Raw genomic sequence first — 25,971 nt, forward strand, 5'->3', positions numbered from 1 at the left:
TCTAAAGTGCCAACTTGTGTGGTTTAAATGAAAACATGAGAACTTTTAAGCAGTCAAGTTGAGTGCTCAGTCCCGTAAGTAGTAAACACAGTAGTAGCAGGATGGTAACGAGGTAGCGACTGGCGGGGCTGGTTGCCATGGTTACTGCAGGGTCACACAGTGCAGGTACCTTTCCCCCCAGCCCTTGGCTGCGTCTTGGCACAGCTGTCACTTGCGTGTCGCTTATCCTTATACATAGGGTAACGGTACGGGGCACTCGCTGAAATTTCATCCACATCTACCATTTCACATAACTACACCAATAACTTACTATGGAATACAGTATTTCTATAGTAACTGCTTTGAACTCAAGTAATGCATTGTGTTTACCCTCAAGGAGCAACTACTAATGAAATTAAAAGGGACAATTAAGTTAAAATATTTAAACTAAACTAGGATTATGAGAATTGGAATGGAAAATATGTTTCTAAATTCAAGGCCAATAAGTCCATGTGAATGTTGCAATTACTGTAATTTACATTATATATTATGAATATAAACATTGCTATTATGTTTGGTAGATATTGGATAAGTATTTTGGGGGAAATGGAGCATACTGTGACAGGGAAATGGAACATAATGTGAGTTTGGTCTTTGACCATCAATTATGGCCGATGACACCTGAATTTGATCCAAGATTTGATGAGAAATGCTCAAGTTGAAGAGGCAAAAGTGAATTAGGTTATTTTAACCATTCAATGACTACAACTTACAAGTAAATAGTGTGATGGGCTGTTGTTCTCAAATGGTTGAGATATTTTGCTCTTTTAACATGTTCACAATGTTTAATTAAGATTAATGCTCAAAGGCCATATCTCTTAGAAGAATAATGCAATCTGGCTGTTGATAGAAGTCAATAGATAAAACTAGTGACTCCTTTCTTGGGCACCACACTTCATCTTATGGTAGTCACTATTGCAAAATTATTTCAAAATTCGACCAAAGATGACAAAGTAGAAGTCTGATATCCCCCCACTATACACCAGCATACAAGTGGGAGAGGGACATGATAGAAGTCTGATATTCCCCCACTTTGCACCAGCATACAAGTGGGAGAGGGACATGATAGAAGTCTGATATTCTCCCACTATGCATCAGCATACAAGTGGGAGAGGGACATGATAGAAGTCTGATATTCCCCCACTATGCATCAGCATACAAGTGGGAGAGGGACATGATAGAAGTCTGATATACCCCAACTAGGCATCAGCATACAAGTGGGAGAGGGACATGATAGAAGTCTGATATTCCCCTACTTTGCACCAGCATACAAGTGGGAGAGGGACATGATAGAAGTCTGATATTCCCCTACTTTGCACCAGCATACAAGTGGGAGAGGGACATGATAGAAGTCTGATATTCCCCTACTTTGCATCAGCATACAAGTGGGAGAGGGACATGATAGAAGTCTGATATTCCCCTACTTTGCACCAGCATACAAGTGGGAGAGGGACATGATAGAAGTCTGATATTCCCCCACTATGCATCAGCATACAAGTGGGAGAGGGACATGATAGAAGTCTGATATACCCCAACTAGGCATCAGCATACAAGTGGGAGAGGGACATGATAGAAGTCTGATATTCCCCTACTTTGCACCAGCATACAAGTGGGAGAGGGACATGATAGAAGTCTGATATACCCCAACTAGGCATCAGCATACATGTGGGAGAGGGACATGATAGAAGTCTGATATTCCCCTACTTTGCACCAGCATACAAGTGGGAGAGGGACATGATAGAAGTCTGATATACCCCAACTAGGCACCAGCATATATATAGGGGTTATTATGATAGGACGCTTTTCTGGTGACCGGTATCATGTTGATTTTGATGTGTAAAAACGTATAACACAAGCATTTTCAGTGAAAAGATATCCCCCGCCAACGATGGCTTGTTTGTGCTTGATGGCTTGTTTGTGCTTGAATGTTAAAAAAAATCTCAGAAAGAATAAGGTAAGCACATTGGTTTATCCCTTTCCGAGCCAAATTATAAAATATCGACCGGGACTACTTTATGATAAAAATTTTTAACGAAATAAATCAGAGGGATGATTAAATAAAACTGTCTTTTCCGAAACTGCTTACCGTATTATTTCATGCATAGGACGCACTTTTTTACCCCCAATTCTCGTCTTAAAAATTGCCTGCGTCCTTTCTATGCTATTATAATTTCATCTGGTTTTTTTCCAAGTCCATTTCAGGTCGAAAATATCGGACCGGGGAAGAACGCGGTAATAGTAAGTATCTGTACTGTGTCACCGAAGAGAAAGACTGACATAGGTAAAATCACGCAAGTTAACACACGCAGAAATATATTGAATGTTTACGTTAAAATGATTTATTGAGAAATAAATTGAAAACAAACATGAGTGTTTACTTTTTTACAAAAGGGATGCTACTCACAAAAACTTGATGTGAGTCAGCATTTAACTGGATTGAGTTATAACGGCAACGGAAAATCGGAAAAGGAGGTAATATCAATTAATTGTTGTTGTATTTTACAAAACCAACACATCCGTTGTTGAGAACGTACTCAATAGTTGAGATAAAAATGTAGCCGTAGAAATTCACCGAAGAAGTTCATTGCAGGATGTTGGTTCATATAACATTCAAGTTTCATTAAATTCTAGCAGCTAGTTACTGAGAAACGGCTGCAAACAATGATTTTTTAATAAATCAAGGGCAATAACTCTAAGGAAAATTGACCAATCCAAAAGAAAAATAGACAGGCATCATCATAGTATGTTGGTTCTTATTTATTCCAAGTGTCATGAAATTCTACCAGCTAGTTGCATAGAAAAGGCTGCAAACATGGATCTTTTAATAAATGAAGGGCGAATAACTCATATAGAAATTACACAATCCAAAATATAAATAAACAGGCATCATCGCAGTATGTTGGTTCATATTTTTTCAAGTTTCAAGAATTTCTACCAACTAGTTACTGAGAAATGGCTGTAAATGAAGGGCAATAACTCCAAGTACAATTGACCAATCCAAAAAAAAATGAACAGGCATCATCCCAGTATAGTCATTCATATTTACTTTAAGTTTCATGAAATTCTGCCGGCTAGTGACTGAGAAATGGCTGTGAATGTGCATTTTTCAAAAAATCAAGGGCAATAACTCCAAGGACAATTGACCAATCAATTTTTTTTTTGGACGGGTATCATTCCAGTATAGTGGTTCATATTTATTTTAAGTTTCATGAAATTCTACCGGCTAGTTACTGAGAAAACGCAGGTGACGGACGGACGGACGGAAGGAAGGACGGACGGAAGGAAAGACGGACGGACGGACAACGCCATTTCAATATCCCCCTCCCTATTTAATAGGCGGGGGATAATAAGACGAAAATATTTTATATATCAGCAAAATTGCTAATACATAAAACAATTATTAAATGTCACAGCACAAAAAAATAACAAAAATAAACGGTATTTATATTGCATTATTCATTAATCGGCCATTTTATCAAAGTGAATGTTCGTGGAATTTTTTGAAGGTCATTATATGCTGAACTGAGGGAAGGTGAGTCAATCGCTTCAACTATCGATGACGTGATTTTGCCTTCTTTGTTTTGGTGAGCTGAATACACATGCTCATGTTTCTGATAATGTAACAATTTATGAACTTCGAATTGGCAAACAACTAGTTGTAAAGATGGATTGAAAGTGTTCTCTGCTTCATGCATATCCTCATGTTTCTTTGAAGGACCATGTTCCTGAATATTAACATGCTTCTGATGGCATGTGTAAAATAAGGTTATTTTATGTATCTAAAATTTGACATGTTTTATTGTACCAGTTATTTTTGTCACACTTTTTTTAGTGACATGAAAGTAATTCCTAGACTACACACGGTACTAGCATGATACGGAATCAGAAACGATTGTATGGTGATATGGAATTTTCAATACGGCGAGCTGTATTTTCACTGCTTGATATTGAAAAGGAAATTGATTGGCATATAATAAATAGGTATACAGGAAGAACATGGGAGATGCTCTCACCTTGTTGACTGGTGGAGGCCTCGTATGTCTGCTGTAGGTGGTGTAACACGTCCTGTAAACAAGACAAAATACCATGATTATGTACACCAGCGATTCTTAAGTGTGCAAGCTAAATAATCAAAAGGCGTTTATCTCATATTCACTTGTAATCGCACAGACCAATATTGCCTCTTTTTTATACTTTGAAAGTGTTTTGCATTAAATATTGTTTGTAAATTTGTATGCTTTTAGGCAACATTTTAAAATCTCATATGTATAATCACAAAATATTACAAATAGATATATTTTTCATTATTTAGAAAATTAGTTCCTGAAATTTTTAAGAAAATATTATACATTACTAGTATCTTAAACAAGAGAATCGAAACTCTGGACAAGAAAACGCAATCTTCATTTCTTTTTCAAATCTGTCAAGGTTCTCAAGAAAAATATCTAACAAATGTTAAATTATCCAAAAAGTGTCTTATCCGGCACTTAAGATAGATTGCGCATAGATATATCAACAATTAATTTATTACTAAGACATTATTAATATTTAATTATTACTAAGACAAAAATAATAGTATTTCATCATTTTGACATCTCTATTTCTTCACACTACACCTTGAAATAAGCAAAGTAAAGTACTGTTGTACATTTTTTAAAGGTACACTTGACTAATAAACTATTTGTTCAGATGCAGAATATGTTAATTACAAGTACATGCAAATTATTGCTACAATACAAACTACATATACATGTAAGCAAATCCAGGTACTACATAGCAATTAAAATTGATTTCAAAGGTTATGGTAAGTAGTTAGTTTTAGGTAGCCACAATGTTACCTGGGCTTATCAAACTATGGGATGAAAAGTATTGTCATATCACAGTCAAAATATAAAAGAGTGCGCCAGAGCTTTACTTGACAAATATAAAAGCTTAAGCCAAAAATAAAGGTCCCAACTTTAGTGTGTAATGTTTTTTGCAACATGTGTACCAAATTTCATTTCATTAATTTATATGTTTCAGACATTTATGCAGAATGGCTCATCCCAAGATTTAAAAATAAAAACTTGTCAAAACAGTCGATCTGTGAGAGTGCAGCTGTAAGTTTGTGCACACCAACACTGCTGCTGATGACATCATCACTATGACGATACACCTTTTTGTTTGAAAAACATATAGGCAAAGAAAATCATTTGCAGTTCATTTTCAGCACTGAGTTTGATATTAAAACATTATAATACGGCTTCAAGTTATGTATGACAGAGAAGAAGTATGTAAAAGTCATAAATTAGACAAGCTGGATATCTTGAGTACAGCAACAGGGACAAGGAAACCAATTATTTCTTCCAATGGATAAATTTACACTGGCAAACCTTTATACAAATAACCCTATTTCAACTAAATGATCGACAGAGTTTAAGCAAATACAAAACTTAAACCTGAATGTTAAATGTTTATTTTATTTCAGAGTTAAAAGAACTGCACATGAATGATTTTTACCACTTTTTTAAATCAGGCCCAAATAAACAGTAATAATTATCAAAATTCCTTCGGCAATAAGCATCATGAGTCATTGTTCAGCTGAATGCATGTATTGAAAAAAAATGTCACTAAAATAACAGACAAGAAACAAAATGGTGCCCTTATGCAAAATCAAAAGGACTTATTACTAAAATACTGACAAGCATACAAAAGAAGAGACCTGATGGCAGAAGTCAGGGGCCCAAGCATAGCACTAGTTACAAGCTGAGGAATAACAGTCAAAAATAAAACCCTACCCCTTATTTTACTGTTAAAGAAAACCAAAATCACTTAAGATATGTCTTCAAACAGAAAAATGATATTTTGAGTAGCATAGAGTTTAGCTATTATACTTTATATCAACATGACTACATGGAATGGGTATGAGTCCATAAAACAACAACAGCCCTGTTAAAGCAACTCTGTTAACATGTGATCAAAGGGTAATGTGAAGTTATGATCAACACCCCTGCAAGTTTTGAGGATAGTAGGTACAGTTACTGACCAGTTCTTAATGTTTTTATAGGGGCTGATAAGTTATGTTTTCCATAAAATGTTTATACATCATCCTCACAGCAGTGAATAAGTTAAATGGAAAATAAAAAGTTAAGAATTTGGGAAATGCAAGTTATGCAGATATACAAATGCTTCAAGGTCATTTGAAGTGTTAACAATATGTTAACAAAGTTTGTTGATCATAGTTCCAAGCATATTCTAGTGATCAAACAAGCCTTTTATAATCAAAGTCACCACGACCATGATGATTGTCCTACTTACCTCAAAATCTATTGGGGTCATCAGCAGGACATGACTACCCCACCCCCCATCAATTTTTGAATCCCAAGCATTTTCTGGTTATCGATCGAACACGCTCTTTGTGCTCATGATCACCATGACTGTGACATTTGATTATTTTCAATATCATATGCTTTTCACGACCAATTTCCCTACCAAATTTGAGAACCTCAAGCTAAGGTGTTCTCAATCAGACAAGGTAGGTCTAGCAATTGACCACCATTTGAAAAAAACTATTAACACAATGCTATACTAAAGCCACAACACATACATCTCAAGCCAGTTCACAAGATATATCACAACAAGTAAAAAATAAGCATTGAAGAAACTTGAAATCAGGCAAAGAGAATTCAATTAATGCAAAAACATACATGTTTGTTCTTAAGACTGAAACTGTTGTTTTTCATAAAAAAAGCATCTTTGGTCAAATGATTTTTAACAAAGTTTAGAATTTTCATTCACAGCATTTCAACTTAGCAAATTAATACTTATCTTGAACAGGGACACAATTTGTAATTTCTTGGCAAGACAAAAACAAGAAAAGTGGTGCACCATTTTCAATGAAATTTTATCAAAATATAACTTCCCTGTGTTTTTGTTATCCTAACAAATCATGTTTTACATTTTTTCTGTGTTGCAAATTGTAGATATACATACATATTTAAAATGTAGCCCAAAGGTACCTATTTAACCTTCCATTGACAGTAATCATGAACCTTTAGGTCGTACAACTAAGCTAAATTCATACTGGAAAGCATACAAGATCAATCCTACAATAGGCCAATGAAGCGCCAAACTCAAGTCTGGGATATATTGGATACAAAACAAACTGAAGTGAAAGAAAGGGAGATAAGTGCAAGATGACAGCACCGGGAGCCAGTGAAATACCTCCTTGGGACCGGGCAAGTTAACGTCAGGTGCCGACAGAGACTTTTCTTTCATCGAGAAGTTATCATGGGGGTGAAGATAAATCGACGGAACGTTCGCATACATCCTTACATCACAAAAATAAACCAAAATTGCGATAAACATGGTGTGTGCAACATTTCATCCAACAAAACTTAACAACTACTGCGATGCAACATAAACACTGTGCCGTGTCACTGGTCTGTGCCGTGTCACTGGTCTCTACGCTATATGCTGGCTATCCTACACAACACTTACAAGTGCTAATTCAGCATGATCACAAAAAACACACTCTTGCACAATGCCACAAACAAACACAAACACACGATCATCACATAAGATGTAGATAAAACATTTGTCAAACATATGAATATGACTTCCAAGATCCTATGGTTGAAATCGGTGTTATTTTGAGAGGTATACATTAATGCATTTGAAGTCATATTCATACTGTATTATGACCATATCACAATGTTAATATTAGTCACATTTGAAAAACTAACACCATATCTGATCATAGGCATACGGAGAAAGATGTGAACATTAGCCCAATTTGCTACTTTTAAAACTTGCCCATTTGTATCTTATCATTAAATTATTTTCTGTTTTTTTGTTGATGTTTATAATAACAAATGAAATTCTCTTTTAATGAATCTCCTTATACTGACACCCACCAAGATATGCCGATAAAGCCAAACTAAAACTATGCTTAAATTATACAAAACATTATAGCTGATAGCTATAATGGACAAGTTTTAAAAGGCCATGTGTTAGTAACTTCTTGTTCACTATGTACAGAGTATGGTGGATACAATCCAAGCACCTGTAAACTTGAGACCAATGTGTTAATAATAAATGTAAGCTTCTGTGCATCTACACTGGCTGCAAGCAAGGCTTAGGGCCAGGCAACATGGGACACATGGCAAACGTGTTACCAGGAGAAATTTCGTACTCAAGTGTCCAATATTGCCTTAAATAATTTGCTAAAGTTCCAACCCATCTCTCATTCACAATTAAAATGCATTTTTTTTATAAAAATAAGTGGATTTTTTAAATATTCAGAATTTGACAATAAAACATTTAGAGGTGAACTGTGATGGCACATAATTGTGAATTGGATACAATAGGTGGTTTAAAGCACATGTGTCAGTATCACATACAAACACACACCAGCACAGTACAGACAGGACAACTAGACAATGTATTAGCGTTCTCGTGTCACACGCTACGCAAGGCGGCAGGAGGCACCACCTGTCCCCACCACGTACCTCCTCAGTGGCACCAATGTTGACAAAACTGACGTTGGGTGCAGATGTTGAACGACCCCTAGGCCCAAGGGGTGCCTGTTTATTGCGTGAAAATGGCTGCTGGGGAGGCTGTGAGAGGGCGGCTGATTGATATGACGAGGGGGGAATGAGAGAGGGATGAAACGGACCATAGCTGTCCGCTAGCAGGCTGAAATGGCAACAACTGCATGTGTCAAGATTGGTCCACTGTTTAACAAGATACATGTACCTCAACAGTGCCATAATTGGATTGTGTGTAGATATATATTATGAGGCAATACCTGACTAGTTTTGTACTTTTAAAACAAGAGAACCTCAGAGGGATCGCCAACACTTGTCTGTTTTTCAGCTGAAATATGGGCATAACTAGGTAATAATTTAAGACGGAGTTATGGTCCGTGCTATGCGTGTATATATTGTCTCTGGCTACCAAGTTTCATTTTACTTATAGCCAAAGTAAAAGTGTTTGCACAACAATATGAATGCCAACAGCAACAACCATACTATGCCTCAACTTTTTTCTTGAAAAACAGACAAGCTAAAAATAGTACTTAACACAATAATTTAGCTGTCTGAAGTGTTACTATGACTGGTCAGGTTCTACCCTATATGATAATGCTAATATAGTGCCAGACTTTTGTGTCAACACGCTTTTGTATACTGCAGGAGACAGGAGTTTGTGGCCCGGCCTACCTGGTACTTTCTGCCCTGTAACAGACTGGGGGAAATCATTCAGATGAATTAAATAATGAAGCAGTCAACAGTTACGTCAAAACATCAAAACTACTCTGAAACTCACTGTGCAACCATTATTACTAAATGACTTTACATAGATATCTGTATTCAATAATACATGGAAATAAATTATTGAAGTATACATTAACAACATTGTAGAGAAAAAAACTGGTAACAAGGTTAAGTTTTATGTGAAAATAATGTTTTGTTAACAAGTGAACATTTCCAACATGAGTGAAGGATTATATTACAGGAACTTAAACATTGAAGATGCACACCAGGATTATTTCTGTACAATTGTTGTTCTATGTCTTTCTGTAAAATATGCTTATGTTGAGATATTAAGATTGAAGACCTTTAACTTGAACCAGACAATGACTTCAAAAATAATCTGCTGTTCACCTTACCGTATAATTAGGAAAACACTTCTTACCCGATTCAAAGAAAACAGATAATAATCTCGCAGAATTCTGACAAAATTGAGAGACATCTAAAATTTCTTCAAAATCCAGAAGTATGCAATCAATGGTTAAAAAATCTACTTTTTATAAAATCATTCATGAAAGTCATATCTCAATTCATTTCAGTTTACACTTTAATTCAAGTACTTATTTAACTCAAGATAAATTGGCTTGAATGCACTACATACTGTTTGGTAAGGTTTCTGGTATCACACAGGGGGTTGATGTTATCCTTGCAGCGCTGGTGGAGTCGGTAGCCGCACGTCTGGCAGCGGAAACCTTGCAGCAGGAACTTCCGACATACATCACAGAATGTCAACGAAAAGAACGTCTTTCTCGCCTGCATAATATGTGTTCATAAAAGAACTTATTCCATATTTGGCTAGTAATTTTGATTTTTTTATATTTTAACATTAACTGCCCAATTACTGAAGAACATATTAAAATCTTGGAATGTAAGTTATTGAAGTAATATTTAAAATGATCATCATTTATCGCTGATAGTTATTTTTGAAATTAACACTACATATACTACAAACAAATACATTTACTTAAAACCAGTGTAAAAAAGCCAGAAGAGCAAACTTTTATCACAACTTTTTCAACTTTATCCCAATCTCAATGTTTCAAATCCTGTAAAGCTGTGTCCTCCACAAAGAACCAACATAAACTTGTATTGAACTGACCAGGTTGTGATAGGAGACGCCTGGGAAGGAGGGCTGTCGTCGGTTCAACTTCAGCTCCACTGTCAGCTCGTACCCAGCCACCTCTGACATAGGCTCATCCCAGCTTATCTGACGACTGAAACACACCAAGATGGAAGGTTCATTACAAATAAAAAGAAGCTTTGATGGTAGATTTATTACAAAAAAGCCAAATGAAGTATATATATATATATATATATAAATGTAAAATTACCACTCTTCAAACTTTTTGAAGATTTTCATTGAACTTGTATCAATATAAATCAATCTGCTATAGGAACACATTGAAAAAAGCTTGAATTTTCTTGGATACATGAAGCCTTTACATCCATTTTAAAGTTAAACTTTGTGTATACATAACAGGTACATGCATGAAGATGTCATTTCATTCTGGAAAGCCATGTTTAAGTGTTGCACCGTACCCTGTTCTTCTGTCGTATACATCACAGTCATCGAGTTCGAAGTCTCGCAGTTTCAGAGCCTTTGCCAGGCCTTCTCCTAGTGTCTTCCCGACCTTTACAGCAACCTGATATAAAATAGACATGTAAAAAAAATATAAAAAAATAACTTGTTTTAAACAGTTCTCTGATGAAATAGATTTATTATCATAAAATAATTAACATTCAAAAAAGATCTCTATAATCAAAACTTTAGCCTTAGTAAAATTGGCATTATTTAAATACAATACTGGTGTATACATACACTGGTATGTTGGCTGTTGGGCAGGAATGCTTTGACATGCCCCAGCGGGGACTTAACGGCCAAGTTAGGACTGGAGAGAGCCCCTGGTACCTCTGTGCCCGCTCCCCCCACAGAAGTATCTGTCTTTGTACCATTGCCTATCTGTGTATGTATGGGGAGCTTGACAGGTGTGGGAGGATCTGGCTCAGGCTCCGGGGGTTTAGGGGGTGGGGCTTCAATGTCAGTCAGCTCCTGCTCCTTGTCCTGTAGCTGGGTCTGCAGCTCATGGATCTTGTTGGCAAGCTCCTCATACTCCTGTGGAAATATGGCACTGGTGTCAGCATTACCAATATATAAAATAATACAATGCATCTCTATACGCATGATTGTGATCCAACTAAATAAATGATTGTAGACCTACTTCATAAATTATTCTAACATGATCAAAATGTTGTATCTTCTCTGCCAGCAATTCAGTAACGACAACTATACCCCAAACAAATAACACTTTTTAATTTCATTTTACAAAAAAATATGAAAAATATGTATGATCATCCAATTTCCAGAAAACCTCACCAGTGCATGGTTTGTGCTAATTTCAACCAATGTGTAAAATGTGAATATTTTGAGCACAAGTATGTAGAAAAGGGTTGTTGTTACACAAAGAATTCTGATGATCCTATAACTTATTATTTAAATACCTGTAGATATAGTGCTGGTGGATGTCGCTCACGCCCAAACTGTGCATTCAGTCGCTCTAGCCTTTCCTTAGTAAGGCGGATAAGGTTTTCTAGGTTACGAATCTGTGAAAACATTACATATTGATGAATAAAAATGAACACAAACATAACATCAATTTAAATTACATCAGCCTGCAAAAGACTTTAAGACATTTGGTTGAAAAATCAAATTTTCACACATGTGCTTGCCATCCAAAATTTTGACAAGCCATTTTGAATAAAATGTGGAAAGCCAGGAAAGCATTACGTCATGCAGGGCTTGCAGATTAGGGCTTATTTCGGACAGTTACACTAGTTTATTACAAGTTTACCATATTAATAATTTAGGAGCAGGTAGGCACAAATGTGTTGGTGGTATTTCATCAATAAGAGATGCTTGCAGCAATTAATTGCACTTTCACATGTATATTTATTGGGAAATATACTGCTGAAACGCCTTCTTGGTATTGGTCAACTATATAACATAAGTCTAAGCAGTGTGTTTCCAATTGATTAGTTTTGAAAAGATTGTCGCTGCTGGGATCAAAGAATGTCGGTGAAACTAACATGTGTCAGTAATTAGCCTCAATGCGGAAGGCATTGGGCTCGACAAGCCATTTAACCCTGACGAATTGAAGAACATCATAACCTTAAATTTCTCATTATTAAAAGTGTTGGGTTGCTGACTTTTTACACTTTGAGAGCTATAAATAACCAGTCAATTAGGTCCGAACAACAAAATGCCAGCATTCAACTGTCACGCTTCCTATCACAAGTAGATTGGACCAGGCCGAAAACGTAATTGGGCTTAGTTGACACCATTTCATCCTGGTTGTGCTGTGTCATAATTTCCAACTGCTTACATTTAGCTTATGCCTTTGTCTGCCTTTTATAGGAAAACTGTTTTTTAGTTCCACCGTTCAATACTAATAAAAAAATTATGTGTTCAGTAACAGTTTGACAAACAGCTGATATTGATAAATTAGTTTGAAAAAGTCTTGCAATGCTATATTTTATGTAACGCATGTTTAAGTTGCAAAGTGCGATGCTTGACATCACGCAAATGAATCATTTGATATGATCATTTTCAACTAATGAAACAAACAAAATGTAACGTGAAGAAATATTTTAATCACAGATTATTTTTTATGTTTTGTTGTCAGAAAACTATTGCAATTGGTCTTTCCAGGGAATGATGGTCATTCTTACAATGCCTAGACAATAAAATGCCTATTATCATACCTCCTCATTCAAAATTTCAATTGTATCGGCTTCCATTCGTCCTAGTCTGTCGTATAAATTAACATCTCCATTAAGCAGGTTTTCAACAGCCGCCATATTACCTGCATAGAGCAATGAGTCACGTGACTCATGTAAATATCACGAATTCTCGCGAAATGTCACCGTGATCTACAGATGACGTCACCCAGCGAAGCAGACAACAGTTTAAAGAAATTATATTTGCCGGAATTCGGGATTCGGTACTACGAGAATACTCGAACAAAGCAAATTCATAATTCAATATTTTATCATTTTTAAGGCAATATTTATTGAAAACAAGACCGCAGGAACACAAGCATGGCGTTCTAGCCAACTGAGCTTACCGGGCTGCTGGTTCTTACCCACACACACACAACATGTATAGCTTTTGACCGACATTAACAGTAAATAATAGAGATGCAAACGAATATTCGAATATTCGAATATTCGATCAAACGTTTGGTATTCGAATGTCAAAATCGGTATTCGAATATTCGAAAACAAATGTTGAATAAATAGAATAAAAAAACTTTGACCTACAACACTGCTATTGTCTATAAAGTTCGTTTGTCATGTTTTTACAATGATTGGCCCCTTATGCCAGAGGTGTGAATGTGATGACAATACACTAAACACGCGTCATATGTCATTTAGGGACATATCGTCGGGTACTATCAAATGTCCCCGTAATTTTACAACTGGCTATTGGACAAGTGACACCAAAAAAATAAAATATTTTCGGTAAATTTAAATGCCTTTGCCAATTAAGGATATAAGGAATCGGCCTTATCACCAATGTGCTGTCCTGGTTGCAAATTAAGCTGTGAAGCATAGCTCAAATCGCCGTGATACTATGTATGGCATGTGCTACAATAATGTAGTTACATGTATGTGCTGTTAACTGTTTTCCATGTTTCGATGCACTGTTCTTGCTTTGAAATGTAACTGTATAGTATAGCGTTTTAGGATATATTTCCCCAATTAATGTACAATAGAAGAATCAAATTCATGTTTGTTTTTGATTTATTATTTTACTAGTTCCCGAGTTGGTTTGATATATTAGGTAGAGGTCTATCCCAGAACGAGGCTGCTCGTACTACGGAAATACCCTCCATTGGCTCATAACGCCATTTGATTAGGAATCCATCTAATTTAACATTGTTTTACAATATGAAGGCAGCGGAATTATTCGATTTTGATTTTTGATTGTTCATAATGTATTACCTTTTTCTTTGTAAAAATGGGGAATTTCAGAGGCTCATTTGAGGAAAATCAGGGTCCGCCGCGCGTACTTGCTACGGCAAAGTAGGATTAAAATGCCTTGGCTGTTACTTAAGCAAATGATAATAATAGTTTCCTACAACTTCTAAAAGATGTATTTTGGTTATCGAATATTCGAATATTCGATCGAAAGAATTACCGAATATTCGAATATCAATTTTGCCATTCGTTTGCATCCCTAGTAAATAATATTGCATAAAATTACACATAAGATTCCCTAAAATGTCGGTGCTGTTGAACAGATTTGAATAATCCTAATATATTTAACCACAGAAAAGACTATCCTGGTCGAAAGAATGCAATTTATGAAAATGTATTATGTTCAGATTCTAGGTAGGATAAATATGCATGTTTAACTGAAACTCGATCCAAATCTGTAAATCACCAGATAGCCTAGATGCTTCTAGTGTAGGGTTAGTGTCCGGATCTTGTGTGGGGGCCAGCTCTGTTAACCTCCCGAAAGTTTTTGAGCAGTCCTGCTTCTGGTGTGGAAGGCCAGCAAAGTTTACCCGCCAACAGCCTAGAAATGATGTTGATTTATGTTTCAGAGACTTGCAATGTAAGCCACCCAGATAGCCTAGGATTAATGTCTGCTTCTGGAGTGGGATTCCAGCAGTGTATACCTCCCCAAAAGCCTTTGAGTAGACCTGCTTCTGGTTTGGGAGGCCAGCTAAGTTTACCCACCCTGATAGCCTAGGAGTAGTCTGCTTCTAGTTCAGAGGCTGGTTATATATATGTACGGCAGCCTCCCAGATAGCCCAAGAATCACTGTTTGGGAGGCCAGCACTGTAAACCAGTCCGAAGCATAGGAGTGATTTCAGTTTCTGGTATGGGAGGCCTAGAAGTGGTGTCTTCATCTGGTTTGGTAGGCAAGCTCTGTAAAATACCCAATAGTGTAAAAGTAGTGTCTGCTTATGGCGTGGAAAGCTCGTACTGTAAACGCCCAGATAGCTTATGAGTAGTGTATTCACCTGGTGTGACCCTGTGACTCAGAACGGCTCTGTAAACTGCCATCAGATAGCCTAGAAGTTGTGTCTGCTTCTTGTGTGGGAGGCCAGCTCTGTAAACCTCCTCACTATGGCTAGGAGTAGTCTTGCTTCTGGTGTGGGAGGCTGGCTAAGTTATCCCAACCCCATTCGGGTAATTGCATTGGAGAAGTGTCTTCAAAGGTATGGGAGACCAGCTCTGTACCCAGTAGCATAGAAATAGTGCCGTCATCTAGTGTTTAGACAGGACTAGAGTCTGCTTCTGGTGTTGGGGAGTCCGGCACTGTAAACCGCCCGTTTAGCCTAGGAGTAACTGCTCTGTACACTACAATAGAGTGGTCCTGCTTCTGACGTTGGAGGCAGGCACTGTGTCCTCTTGTGTAGGAGGCCGGCTCTGTGCACTGCCCTGTTAGCCTAGGAGTGTCTGCTTCTTACGTTAAAGGCAGGCTTTGTAAACTTCCCTGTTAGTCTAGAAGTTCTGTCAGCTTCTGGTCTAAGAGGCCAGCTCTTGTGTATTGCGAGATCTATAAATTGCCCTGATAGCCTCGGAGTAGTCCTGCTTCTGGGTTTATAAGTAGTCTTGCTTCCAGTGTGGGAGGCTGGCTTTTTAAACTACCCAGATAACCTTGGAGTAATGTCTACTTCTGATGTGGGAGGCTGCCTTAGTGACTGCCTTGTTAGCTAAGGAGTAGTCTTGCTAGCGGCATGGGAGGCTGGCTCAGTGAACTACCGGTGAAAGCCTTGGAGTAGTGTCTTCTTCTGATGTCAGAGGCAGGGTTTGTGAACTCCCCTGTTGCCTAGGTGTAGTGTCTGCTTCTGGTTGAAGAGGCCAGCTCTTGTGTACTGCGAGATATCCTAGGAGTAGTGTCTGCTTCTTGTTTGGGAGGCTGACTCTGTCCTGCCCAGTGTCCGCTTCTGGTGTGGGAGGCTGGCTTCGTGTTTCGAGCCCAGATAGCCAATTAGTGTCTTCTTTTTGACTTGTTGGCTAGCAGGGTCACATGTGAGGAATGGTACAACCAACTTCCTTGCTTAGGAGTATGTTACAGGTATATCACAAAGCTCTAGTAGCTTGTATCTGTTTCTCCTTTATAGCAAGGTTAGTGATTTTCCATATTCAACTTTATCTCATATATTGTGTAAACATTAAAAAAACACATTTTGTTGTTTTGGTTAAACTTGGTTAAAAAGGCACACAAAAGCATGCAGTCATAAAGCAAAATATTATTATAAATTCTCTCTTATTAATAGCGTATATTCCAACAGTTTGAAAGATTCTGTTGGAATAAAAACAAACTCGTGTAAAATACAGCAAAAAGAACAGCAACACTGATATAAACATTTATATATTTATTGAATCCTTCATTAATGATGACTGCAGGTATATGTACAATGATATCATTAAAACATGGTTAAAACTTGCTAAGATATGGATGTTGTTTGATTTAAGCACATCGTAATAAAGTGCACAGTGTATTCCAGAATGTCCGGTATCAGTAACAATGTGTGATGGTCAATTGGATGAGAACGTTAATGTTGCCAACAGTTGCATTTACGAAGTCACTATGGTATATTAACATTTATACAATGGAACAGGTCTGAATATTTATCATTTTTAAATAACAAATACATTGTAAAGTTACTAAATTATGATTAAAACTAAGGAAGGATTTCTTATTTACCATTTTACATCTTAAGCGAGATGCTATTTCCTGAACTATACCCAATCTCTTCAAACCACCAATCTCCCTTTACCACATCAAGTCATACAAACAAAAGAGAATAACTGACATATATAGACCATCTTTGTTGAACTCAATCGCGATATTGTGTTTTACCAGCAAAAGGATTTTGACATCCATATTAAAGGGGCTATAGACATCAGATGATACAATTAAAAGAAAAAAAGAAAATTGACATTGTTGTGTACAACGTATTGAAACTTACTAATGTATCATAAACGCTAACAACACATGCATCTATCCAAGTTTTTGCAAATTTTTCCAATTCAAAATTGTCTAGTCTTGTCTATCATGTAAATCCCAGTATGTTTAAAAATAGCGTTAGTATATTTATCTATATTGCCGATTGTTAAATCATCTGGTGTCTAGCCCCTTAAATGACAAAACAACAAACAGGTGAATTGTAAGAGTTTACAACACATTTTAGACTCTAGAAACAGGTAACATTGACAACATCGACCTATCACCGAACCCTGAAGAGACAACTAACAGAAACCTTGCCATAAAGTATTACAACAGCGTATACAATACCAGTGTACAAGAGAACAATAACAAAATGGAACAAGTCTTTGTGCTGACATGTACAGAATCTCAACAAATATGCCTCTCACAACAGAAAAAAGTGAGAGTTCAAAAGCGTCAATTAAAGCTGTAGTGTATAATTCATATGATCCCTCAAACAACAGAACTCCCATAATATAACTTATATCATTGAAGATTAACTTCGACATTTCAGTATGCTCTGAGTAAAAAGGCCCTTATTTTAGTGGGTTTTTTTTCAATCTCAATATAAAAAAACATTTCTAAATAATATTGATGAAGAGAACTTGATGATTCAAATTCAAAACTGTCCTAATATTTCTAAGGATCACGAAAGGTCTCTTCTTAACTAACTGACAATAATATATCAACACAAATAAGCAGAAACGGTTCCACTTAAACTACTAATCCTAGCATCACTTTCCAAATGTAAACATGCCAGAATCAGACCAAAAAATTAATCGCTATTTAACATTTAGAGTGTCACAAAAAGATCTCACTAATGATCAATCACATACCGGTAGCAGTTTTGAGTTTATCTGCAATCACTATCAAAAATAGCAATGTACAGAAAAAAAGCAAAGTCTTCTTAAAGCCATTTTCAAACTGCTTTCCCTGCTAAAACTGGAGCACATTAAGATGCATGTCCTTGGGTAGGGTCTATACAAAATGATGGCATAAAAACAAATATGGTACATACATGAACAATTTATAAATATATGTATACTGTGTACATCAAAGACACAAGTGCTCTCCCTTACTCTAAAACATAAGTATTGGGAGGGTGTGAATGGATTGGTAACAATTGTGTGTAAAATAAAACATACCGACACATATGTTATGTAAAACCTGTCTATACGGTTACAGCACTTCTAGCGCACTTCAATAAATACAAGCACTCGTCTCTCATTCACACTTTGACTTTCAAAAGCAGCCTGTGTCACACATCTTATGTGACCTTCAACAATCAAGCAACCAAGGTTTTTTGGTAACAAGAAGGCCATACTTGCTCACAAATGACGCAATCATTTACAAACCAGTTGCCCAAACATGTTTCCATAATAATAAAAGATATTAAAAAGAAAAAGTGTATCAGTAGACTTTAAAATTGTTTAAATTAATGAAATTAAAAATCCATTTAACATTTCAAGACCTAAATCATGAACACATTGTAATAACATATCATCTCTATAGATTTCAAACAGTGCTGCTAATAGCATGCGGTTACATGGTATAAATGTAATCCTGCCTAAAACGTAATGACACCAAACTTCAGAAAAGTGCTGCAATCATGTGATGATTTGAAGTCCCTACAACATAACAGCACCATAATTCTTAAACAGCTGCAACAAATTCATCATCTCAAAAGTTCCAAGATGGGGCTTCACCCTTAAACACCCTAAGGTCAATTTGCCTACACACTTCAGCTCACTAGAATAAATAGTCTACACAAACATTTCCACAATGGACGGTTGGTCGAGAGTTTCAGTCCTCACAGCTGGAGTCCCCGGAGAGCGGGTTAGGTTCGCCGGTAACGGAGCAGCGGTGAAGTATGGCCTTTTCGTAGGCCTTCTGTACGGCCTTGCGCACGTTGGGCTTCTTGTTCTCAAGCAGCTTGCCCTTGTCCAGCCCGGAGTCCACACCTAGAGGCTCCAGCTTGTTCCTCGGCAACCACTGCCTGAAATACACAACAATACACCACTTAGTCACAAGGGAGGGGAAATCTTCTAGGGTGTTGTATAAATGTACTCTCTGGCTAATTTACTGCCTATATAAAACATCAACACAGCAGAAACCAGAAAATCTGCTTCCCTAGAATAAATTCACAGTTGAGAAATTTTTTAAAACCAACAAGTGTGACGTAATGATATTCCCAACTCAAAACTTGCAAGACGTTTCATGTTATCAAGATTTTGGGTGCAAGCCGAAAGGTATCATAGAATGAGAGGATGCAAGTGAAATCTTTGGTTTGTTGTTTTTTTTTGCTGTTGCTAAATGTGTTTTTGCAATATGCAATAAAGAGAAAACTGTTGAGAACTCAAATGATTGATTTACTATTTTCTACTGAAAGTCTTTTAATTGGAATGCCATGCTATCATAATTTTGAACTGAACAACAAGATAAGACAGTCATTACTTTCTTTGAAACATTCCACTTCAGCAATATAAATCCTAGATTTTAGTGTAACATTGTAATAAAATTCTTAGTAGGTGGATCAAAATCCCATTTATTTTCATTTAATTGAATACACATTGTTTCTTTTTTAACATAAGCATTAACACTGCAGTAGTCTCTGTTCCTGCTGATTTGAAATTGAAAGCTTCTTTGAGTATGCAGCCTTAAGCTGATATAAACATGTTGCTTCAAGCTTTCCAAGGTGCAAGGTAATAAACATCTCATTCTTTGACAAACAAGGCAAGAAACTACTGTAGCATTCAAATGATATTCGTACTCTTCTTGGGAAAAAATTATATACAAACTTCAACCAACACAAATTCAAACTTTGATGCAAATGAAAAAGTAAATGTAAATTCAATTTTATCTGCACTGCTTTTTAATGAATAACGGAATATTAAGTGTGCCCTGCGGTGGACTTGATTTTGAAAAGTTGCTAGAGTGCTATACACAGAGTTCCACAATCAAAGCCAATTTTTATGATGTAAAAGAAGATTATGTAACTGATAGGATTACCGGATTTACATAATCCTTGTGTCTGTGAAGATTTATTTGATTTAAATGTTGAATTGTACAAAATTTATGGTGAATCAGCAAAATCTTCAATCTTGGGGAATCAGCAAAAATCTTCAATCTTCTATGATATTGATCTAAATCTGAAGAATGTCAGTGATCTACAGCATTTTCATGTGTTAGATGGGATCAGGTCACTATCACTTACAGCGCTAATTATATGATATTTTGTTTCAAACTAAAACAAGAGAGCCATGAAGGTCCTGGATTGCTCTCCTGAATAGTTCATAGTAAATACCTAACCAATAATATCATCTGATGTGTTAGAGAAATAACCCTTGGGAAAGAGGCAATTTATGATACCCAGACATGACAGCCTATAATTGTATGAAGAAAATTTTTCATACTTTTAATATTCATCTACTAATTTGAACACTGGTTCATCTTCCCGTTAAAGCGATTATTTCTTTTATTTAAATACAGCAGTAAAATGAAAAAGATATTGCAAGAATATTATTCCAACATATTTTTGTGCCAGTGCTGATATCTGATTTCTGTTAAAGAACAACTGATTTTAACCAGCAAACTGTGTCTGTTTTGCCATGAAATACATTAATCTAAACCCACAATTTCATGCAATAAACATGTAGCTGGTTGAAGTGTCACATGGAGATAGCGCTTAACTGCACAGGCAGGAAATTCTGGCACTAGGTCAGTGGGTAGGAAATGTGAAAAAGGCACAGGAAACATGCTGTCTATGTTAAAATACTCCAAACTCCCATCAATATCCTTCTACTTTGAGTTGACCTGAACTCCCCCTGGTACACAACAAAGATATCAATGCGTGATTCAAGTTGCAATGATTCAGTTTGAAGATTTCTTTGTTTTCTTTGTTAATTTTATTTAAAGTTGGCACAAACATAATGAACTTTTAATTTGCCAAAAATATTTATGAAAACAGATAACATTTCTATAAAGGTATACTTTTTATGATTAATACCAGCATGAAAACGTTTATATATACTTACATACAGTACTTTCATAGTTTATCAAACCTGATTTTAGGAAACCATGGATGACATGTAAAAACCACAAGTTATCAAAAATTATTCTAGTGGGTTACACATCCTTTGGAAATATGATTCTCACCTGCTTATGTGGTTAGCTTTACTTTTCTTATGACGTTAGCTTGCCAATTAACCCAATAATACCAATGAGATCATCAACTATCAAGGAAATCTGTTGTTTTTTTGTGGTTAGCAAAAAAATATGAAAATGAAAACCCAGATGTGATATATTGTATATATGTATTTTACTTGTTGTAGTAAAACAAACAACCTTCAGGTATTTTGCCTAGATTTGCTTCTAGACGTGTCCCTATGGGTTAAGCGGTATTTGTTAAATGCTTTCATGTCCTAAGTGGGAAACCTACCAGGTGCGTTTGGTGTCGAAAAAAAGGACGAGGTAGACCGGTTCATCAAATCTTTTCTGCATTGCAAGGACTTCCTCAGGGGGAACAGGGATGGGCACACCATTGTGAAAGTAACCAGTCTTCGGCATCTTTGGATTGATGATCTGAAATGTAGCAAATAAACATATATATGGTAATGGTTTATAAGACAAACTCTTTTACGGAACATGAATTGTGGGATTGATGTCGTTATCAGGGTATGAAAGCAGTTGGGTTGGTTCAAGTGTGCCGAGTCTGAAAGTTCATTTGGGGTGTAAATATTATAGTGTAAAAACTTGACTGTAATAACTATACTACTAAGTTATTCATTCACCATAAGACAATTGACACTTACAGCATTGTCTAAGTCAACAATAAACCAAAACAAGTGTGCTGAAGAGTGAACGCCGACGCTTGTCTGTTACATGTCATTTGAACAGGGGGTACAACTGGATAATTATCAAGCAACATGTTAACCAAATTGTTTAAATGTCTTGAACGTTTTTTTCAGAATTTGCACAACTACACCGACAGCGATACTGATACCATGGCTATCACAATACCACAACTTTTCTCCTTTGAAAAACAAGACGAGCTTATGCGTCTACGTCCATGAAATGACCCTGCTAGAGACATAACCTAGGTCTTGTACATACCAATGCTGGGTACCATGGGTAGCCGCGACACTTGGCCCACACGAGGTCCAGCGGTTCCAGTGGGATCTCATCACTGTCAAAGCTGCCACGCCTCCCACGACCTGCAACAGTAAGGGGAACACTGTGGTCAAGGGGCCGGACAAAAACATGTGCACCACTCACAATATAAAACTAGTATTGCCAAGCAACATATTTTCCTTTACACTCAGGATGTGACCATGATGGTAGTACAGTTACATTCTTAATGCTTTATGAAAACCTTAAGACCCAACGATTATAGAAGTGTACAGGTACACATGTTCTAATATAAAATAAAGTGAGGTTGTTGTTATGCACCAGACGGGTAACTGTATTACCACTATCTACAACCTGAAGTGATATAATGTCTGCAAGTTCAATAAATGTCTATAATAGTTTGCCAATGATGTAACTTTCTTTTTGCATCCTTTTACAATATCATGATAATCTCTAAAACACAATAGTAGCACGTATAGACACTTGAATTTATTATATTCACAAGTATTTATGAAGTATTATCATCTTTATATATTTTCATTACAAGCTAATTATGACTGAGCTGGAATGTTAAAAATGACTGTCTGATAGTATCACCTCTTCATTTAGCACTATTGCACTTAGAAAACTGCATTTTTACGTAAAACATAGTATCATGTGGCGCTATAAAGGAGAAATATGTAATATGCCAGGTGCATTATTAAAGCGAATTATTAACATTATGTCTTTTTTACAATGTCAAAAATGTCTCTTTTTTTTCAAAACCATTAAAAACCTATCTGAATTGAACTGTACTTGTTGCTGGTAACCATAGTTGGAAGAGAGAATGTGCGTGCATTCCAGGCTGATGAGGAAAGCATAGAGCCAGCTCAGCCCTCGCAAACAGATTTCTATCTCATCACACATAAGCCCATCTTTGTCCTCAAGAACTCACCAGTGAAATTGGAGTAGCATTGCTTGGTCATATTTTCATTTTTTTCTTTGACACATTACTCATAACTAGATGTACGCATTGGTAATAAATCCCTGGATATGACTGAGAGCCCAGGGGTTAGCCACACTGGCCACAATTCAGAGTTCAACCAGGTGCACATTTAAATTACATAAATCACATCTAAAAAGCCAATATCCCACTGCCAAAACAGTTGTAACCCGCCATAAATTGATCCTAGTTTTGATAATCTCAGCTTTAATAAATGTTATCAACAGGTGTTTTTTAAATGAATGATTTAACAATGAACAAATGAGTTGTTTAATTACATGTAAATGGGAAGTAATGTTCTGAGTGTTTCACTGATATTAAACTTTTTCAAACACTTCAGCTGCTTAAACATTAAAAGAATGCCACCACAAGAATTTACTATCAGAAAAATAGTTGAGTGAACATTCTTCTCTTTTTTTTAATTTTTAATGCATTAACATGTTTAACTCATTTGATTTTAATGATCAAAACAAAAAACCATATGATTTGTGTCCAGATAAAAAATAAACACCTTATCAAGTTGGTTTCAATAGCTATTTTAAAAAGCGCCATGCTTTCCCTTATGCTTTTTTGTGTTTTGATCATTAAAGTCAAATGAGTAAGAAATGTAAATGCATTAAAAAATATACAAACCTTTTTTGTGTGCGCCTTTAAGATTTAAATTTGTAATATTTGGATACTGATTTATACTAGGCAAATGGTATACTGTAACTCTAACTAGCCACAAAAACAAACTTGAACAATATTTTAACAGAACAAAGCATCGTAACTTGAAAAATGATATCGTGGATCATTCTCTGTCTGTGTTGCTGTTTTTTCTCAAAAGCAGGGAATGCCACAAATACAAATTAAGTGAAGATGCTTGTATAGTCTCTATTTGACAATAATTTCAGAAACAAACATTTTTAATCAACAAATTATAGTCGTTAAAGCAGAAACTAGCCAAAGAATCAAGTTAGACAATGCTAAGGGTAACAACTGGATACTTGAGCTATGGCATAACTCCACATCATACTTAGACACAAGGCCAGTGTTTTCTAAAATATGATGCTAATGCTTTTGGTTTATGCTTTATTGTTTGCCTCTTCATTAAGTCCATTCTTTACAAGATCTGTGCAAGAAGCCAAAGGGGGTACAAAAACAGAAAAGAACAGGAAGGTGGAACACTAAAGTGTTTGTAACTGGTAACAGGGTATACCTTTCCCTCTATCTCCCCTCATGTGGGACCCAAACAGGAAGCCAGGTACCAGATTCCAACTATCATAAAGCCGCAACAAAGGCTTGCTCACTTTACTTGCATTGTGACTTGAATAATTTTTGGAATGTTTCAAATGCTCTCCCTGCAATTCATTTTCTTTCATATCAAATGATATGTCAACTAGATTTCTTCTGTTGTTAATGGAAGAATCTTTTGTCTGAGATTCGTTATGATGACATTTTTTGTAATGACCATGTATTCTGCTCTTGTCTTTCCTCTTCCTCTCACAAATGGTGTCCTCTTCATGCGCCAACATTTCTCCAACTTGCTTAATGGTGGGAGATCCTCGACCAGATTCACCTCCTATTTCTTCAATGAGTTCATCATCAACACCCATTTCTCTTTTCCGATACATTTCTCTGGAAACAACCTTCATCTCTCTTCCACCCAAAACCTTTTCAAAGAGGTTTTCTTCACTAATTCCACCAAATTTCTTAGGCAATTTCAGAGAAAGTTCTTTACTTGAATGCTTTCTACCAGTGGTAGTATTTCTATGTTTGTTAATTTTTCTCACAATGCCATCTTCCACTTCATCTTCCATTTGTTCAGCAGTGACCTCCCTCCTCTTCCCCGCATCGTTCCCACTTATGAACAGGTCTGTATAGAGTTGTTGATCCATGTCAGGTAGAACATCATACACCATCCACACCTGGGATTTCTCCACGTCTTGCTGTACAGCTACAGCACCATCTTCACCACCCGCTACAAACATCTCGAAGCAATGACCTGTGGTCTCTGCCTTTTTATACCTCTTTGGGTTGGAAACACTTTTTGTTTTCTTTTTGGGTGAGCAGTCATTATTACTGATTCTAGATTTGTTTTTAACAGCAGCTTTCATCCCAGTGTGTGTGTTGTTTTGAGCTAAATCTTCACCAGAGCCATGTAACATGTCTGAGCTTAGAGATTTTTTTCCTTGGCTTACTATTGATTGTTTTGAAGTATCTTGACAACATTTAATAGAGTGCAAGCTCTGTGATTTGTCTATTTGTTTTTTTCCTTGATCTGTATGCAATGTCATTGATCTAGTTTTTCTACAAATTACACCCACTACTTCCAAAGCTGTTGGACATTTTTCCTTTGCTAAGGCTGTCTTAGACAAACTAGCTCCAGCTAACCCTGTTTTAAAAGCATACCATATACATTTGATTTAATATAATTGATGTATATGTGGTTTTGTGGCAAAGCTATAAAAAATGTTCATATGAAAAGTATTAAAACAAAATGATACAAAATGCAGCTCTATTTAGTGCTTGAAGCTAAGCAATGACTA

At 36.3% G+C, this 25,971-nt stretch overlaps 2 protein-coding genes across 9 annotated transcripts in view; both read right to left on the reverse strand.

Moving 5' to 3' along the window:
* LOC128216809 (serine/threonine-protein kinase B-raf-like) overlaps window positions 1-13,205 on the reverse strand; it is a 28,423-nt gene extending 15,218 nt beyond the window's left edge. Inside the window, exons 1-9 of one of the 6 annotated variants that reach the window (XM_052923476.1) lie at window positions 13,089-13,205; window positions 11,829-11,930; window positions 11,149-11,442; window positions 10,869-10,972; window positions 10,429-10,543; window positions 9,931-10,082; window positions 7,243-7,348; window positions 4,053-4,104; window positions 170-259 (exon numbers count right to left, since the gene is read on the reverse strand). In XM_052923476.1, coding sequence (XP_052779436.1) covers window positions 170-259; window positions 4,053-4,104; window positions 7,243-7,348; window positions 9,931-10,082; window positions 10,429-10,543; window positions 10,869-10,972; window positions 11,149-11,442; window positions 11,829-11,930; window positions 13,089-13,184 — 1,111 coding nt within the window. In that variant the 5' untranslated portion in view covers window positions 13,185-13,205. Of the gene's footprint in view, window positions 1-169; window positions 260-4,052; window positions 4,105-7,242; window positions 7,349-8,528; window positions 8,716-9,239; window positions 9,265-9,930; window positions 10,083-10,428; window positions 10,544-10,868; window positions 10,973-11,148; window positions 11,443-11,828; window positions 11,931-13,088 lie in introns of all 6 variants that reach the window. The other 5 variants (XM_052923475.1, XM_052923478.1, XM_052923479.1 and 2 more) reach the window with 5 other exon arrangements.
* A 3,500-nt stretch (window positions 13,206-16,705) lies between these two features.
* The window catches only part of LOC128217125 (bromodomain-containing protein 1-like), a 33,133-nt gene continuing 23,867 nt past the window's right edge, over window positions 16,706-25,971 (reverse strand). For 2 of the 3 annotated variants that reach the window (XM_052924027.1, XM_052924026.1), the window contains 3 exons: window positions 22,447-22,547; window positions 21,773-21,915; window positions 16,706-19,330 (listed from right to left, as the gene is read on the reverse strand). In XM_052924027.1, the coding sequence (XP_052779987.1) occupies window positions 19,138-19,330; window positions 21,773-21,915; window positions 22,447-22,547 (437 nt within the window). In that variant the 3' untranslated portion in view covers window positions 16,706-19,137. Of the gene's footprint in view, window positions 19,331-21,772; window positions 21,916-22,446; window positions 22,548-22,569; window positions 25,818-25,971 lie in introns of those variants that run through there. The other variant, XM_052924024.1, reaches the window with a different exon arrangement.

This window comes from Mya arenaria, chromosome 14, assembly GCF_026914265.1.
Source record: "Mya arenaria isolate MELC-2E11 chromosome 14, ASM2691426v1".
In the NCBI taxonomy this organism is placed as follows: Eukaryota; Metazoa; Mollusca; class Bivalvia; order Myida; family Myidae; genus Mya; species Mya arenaria.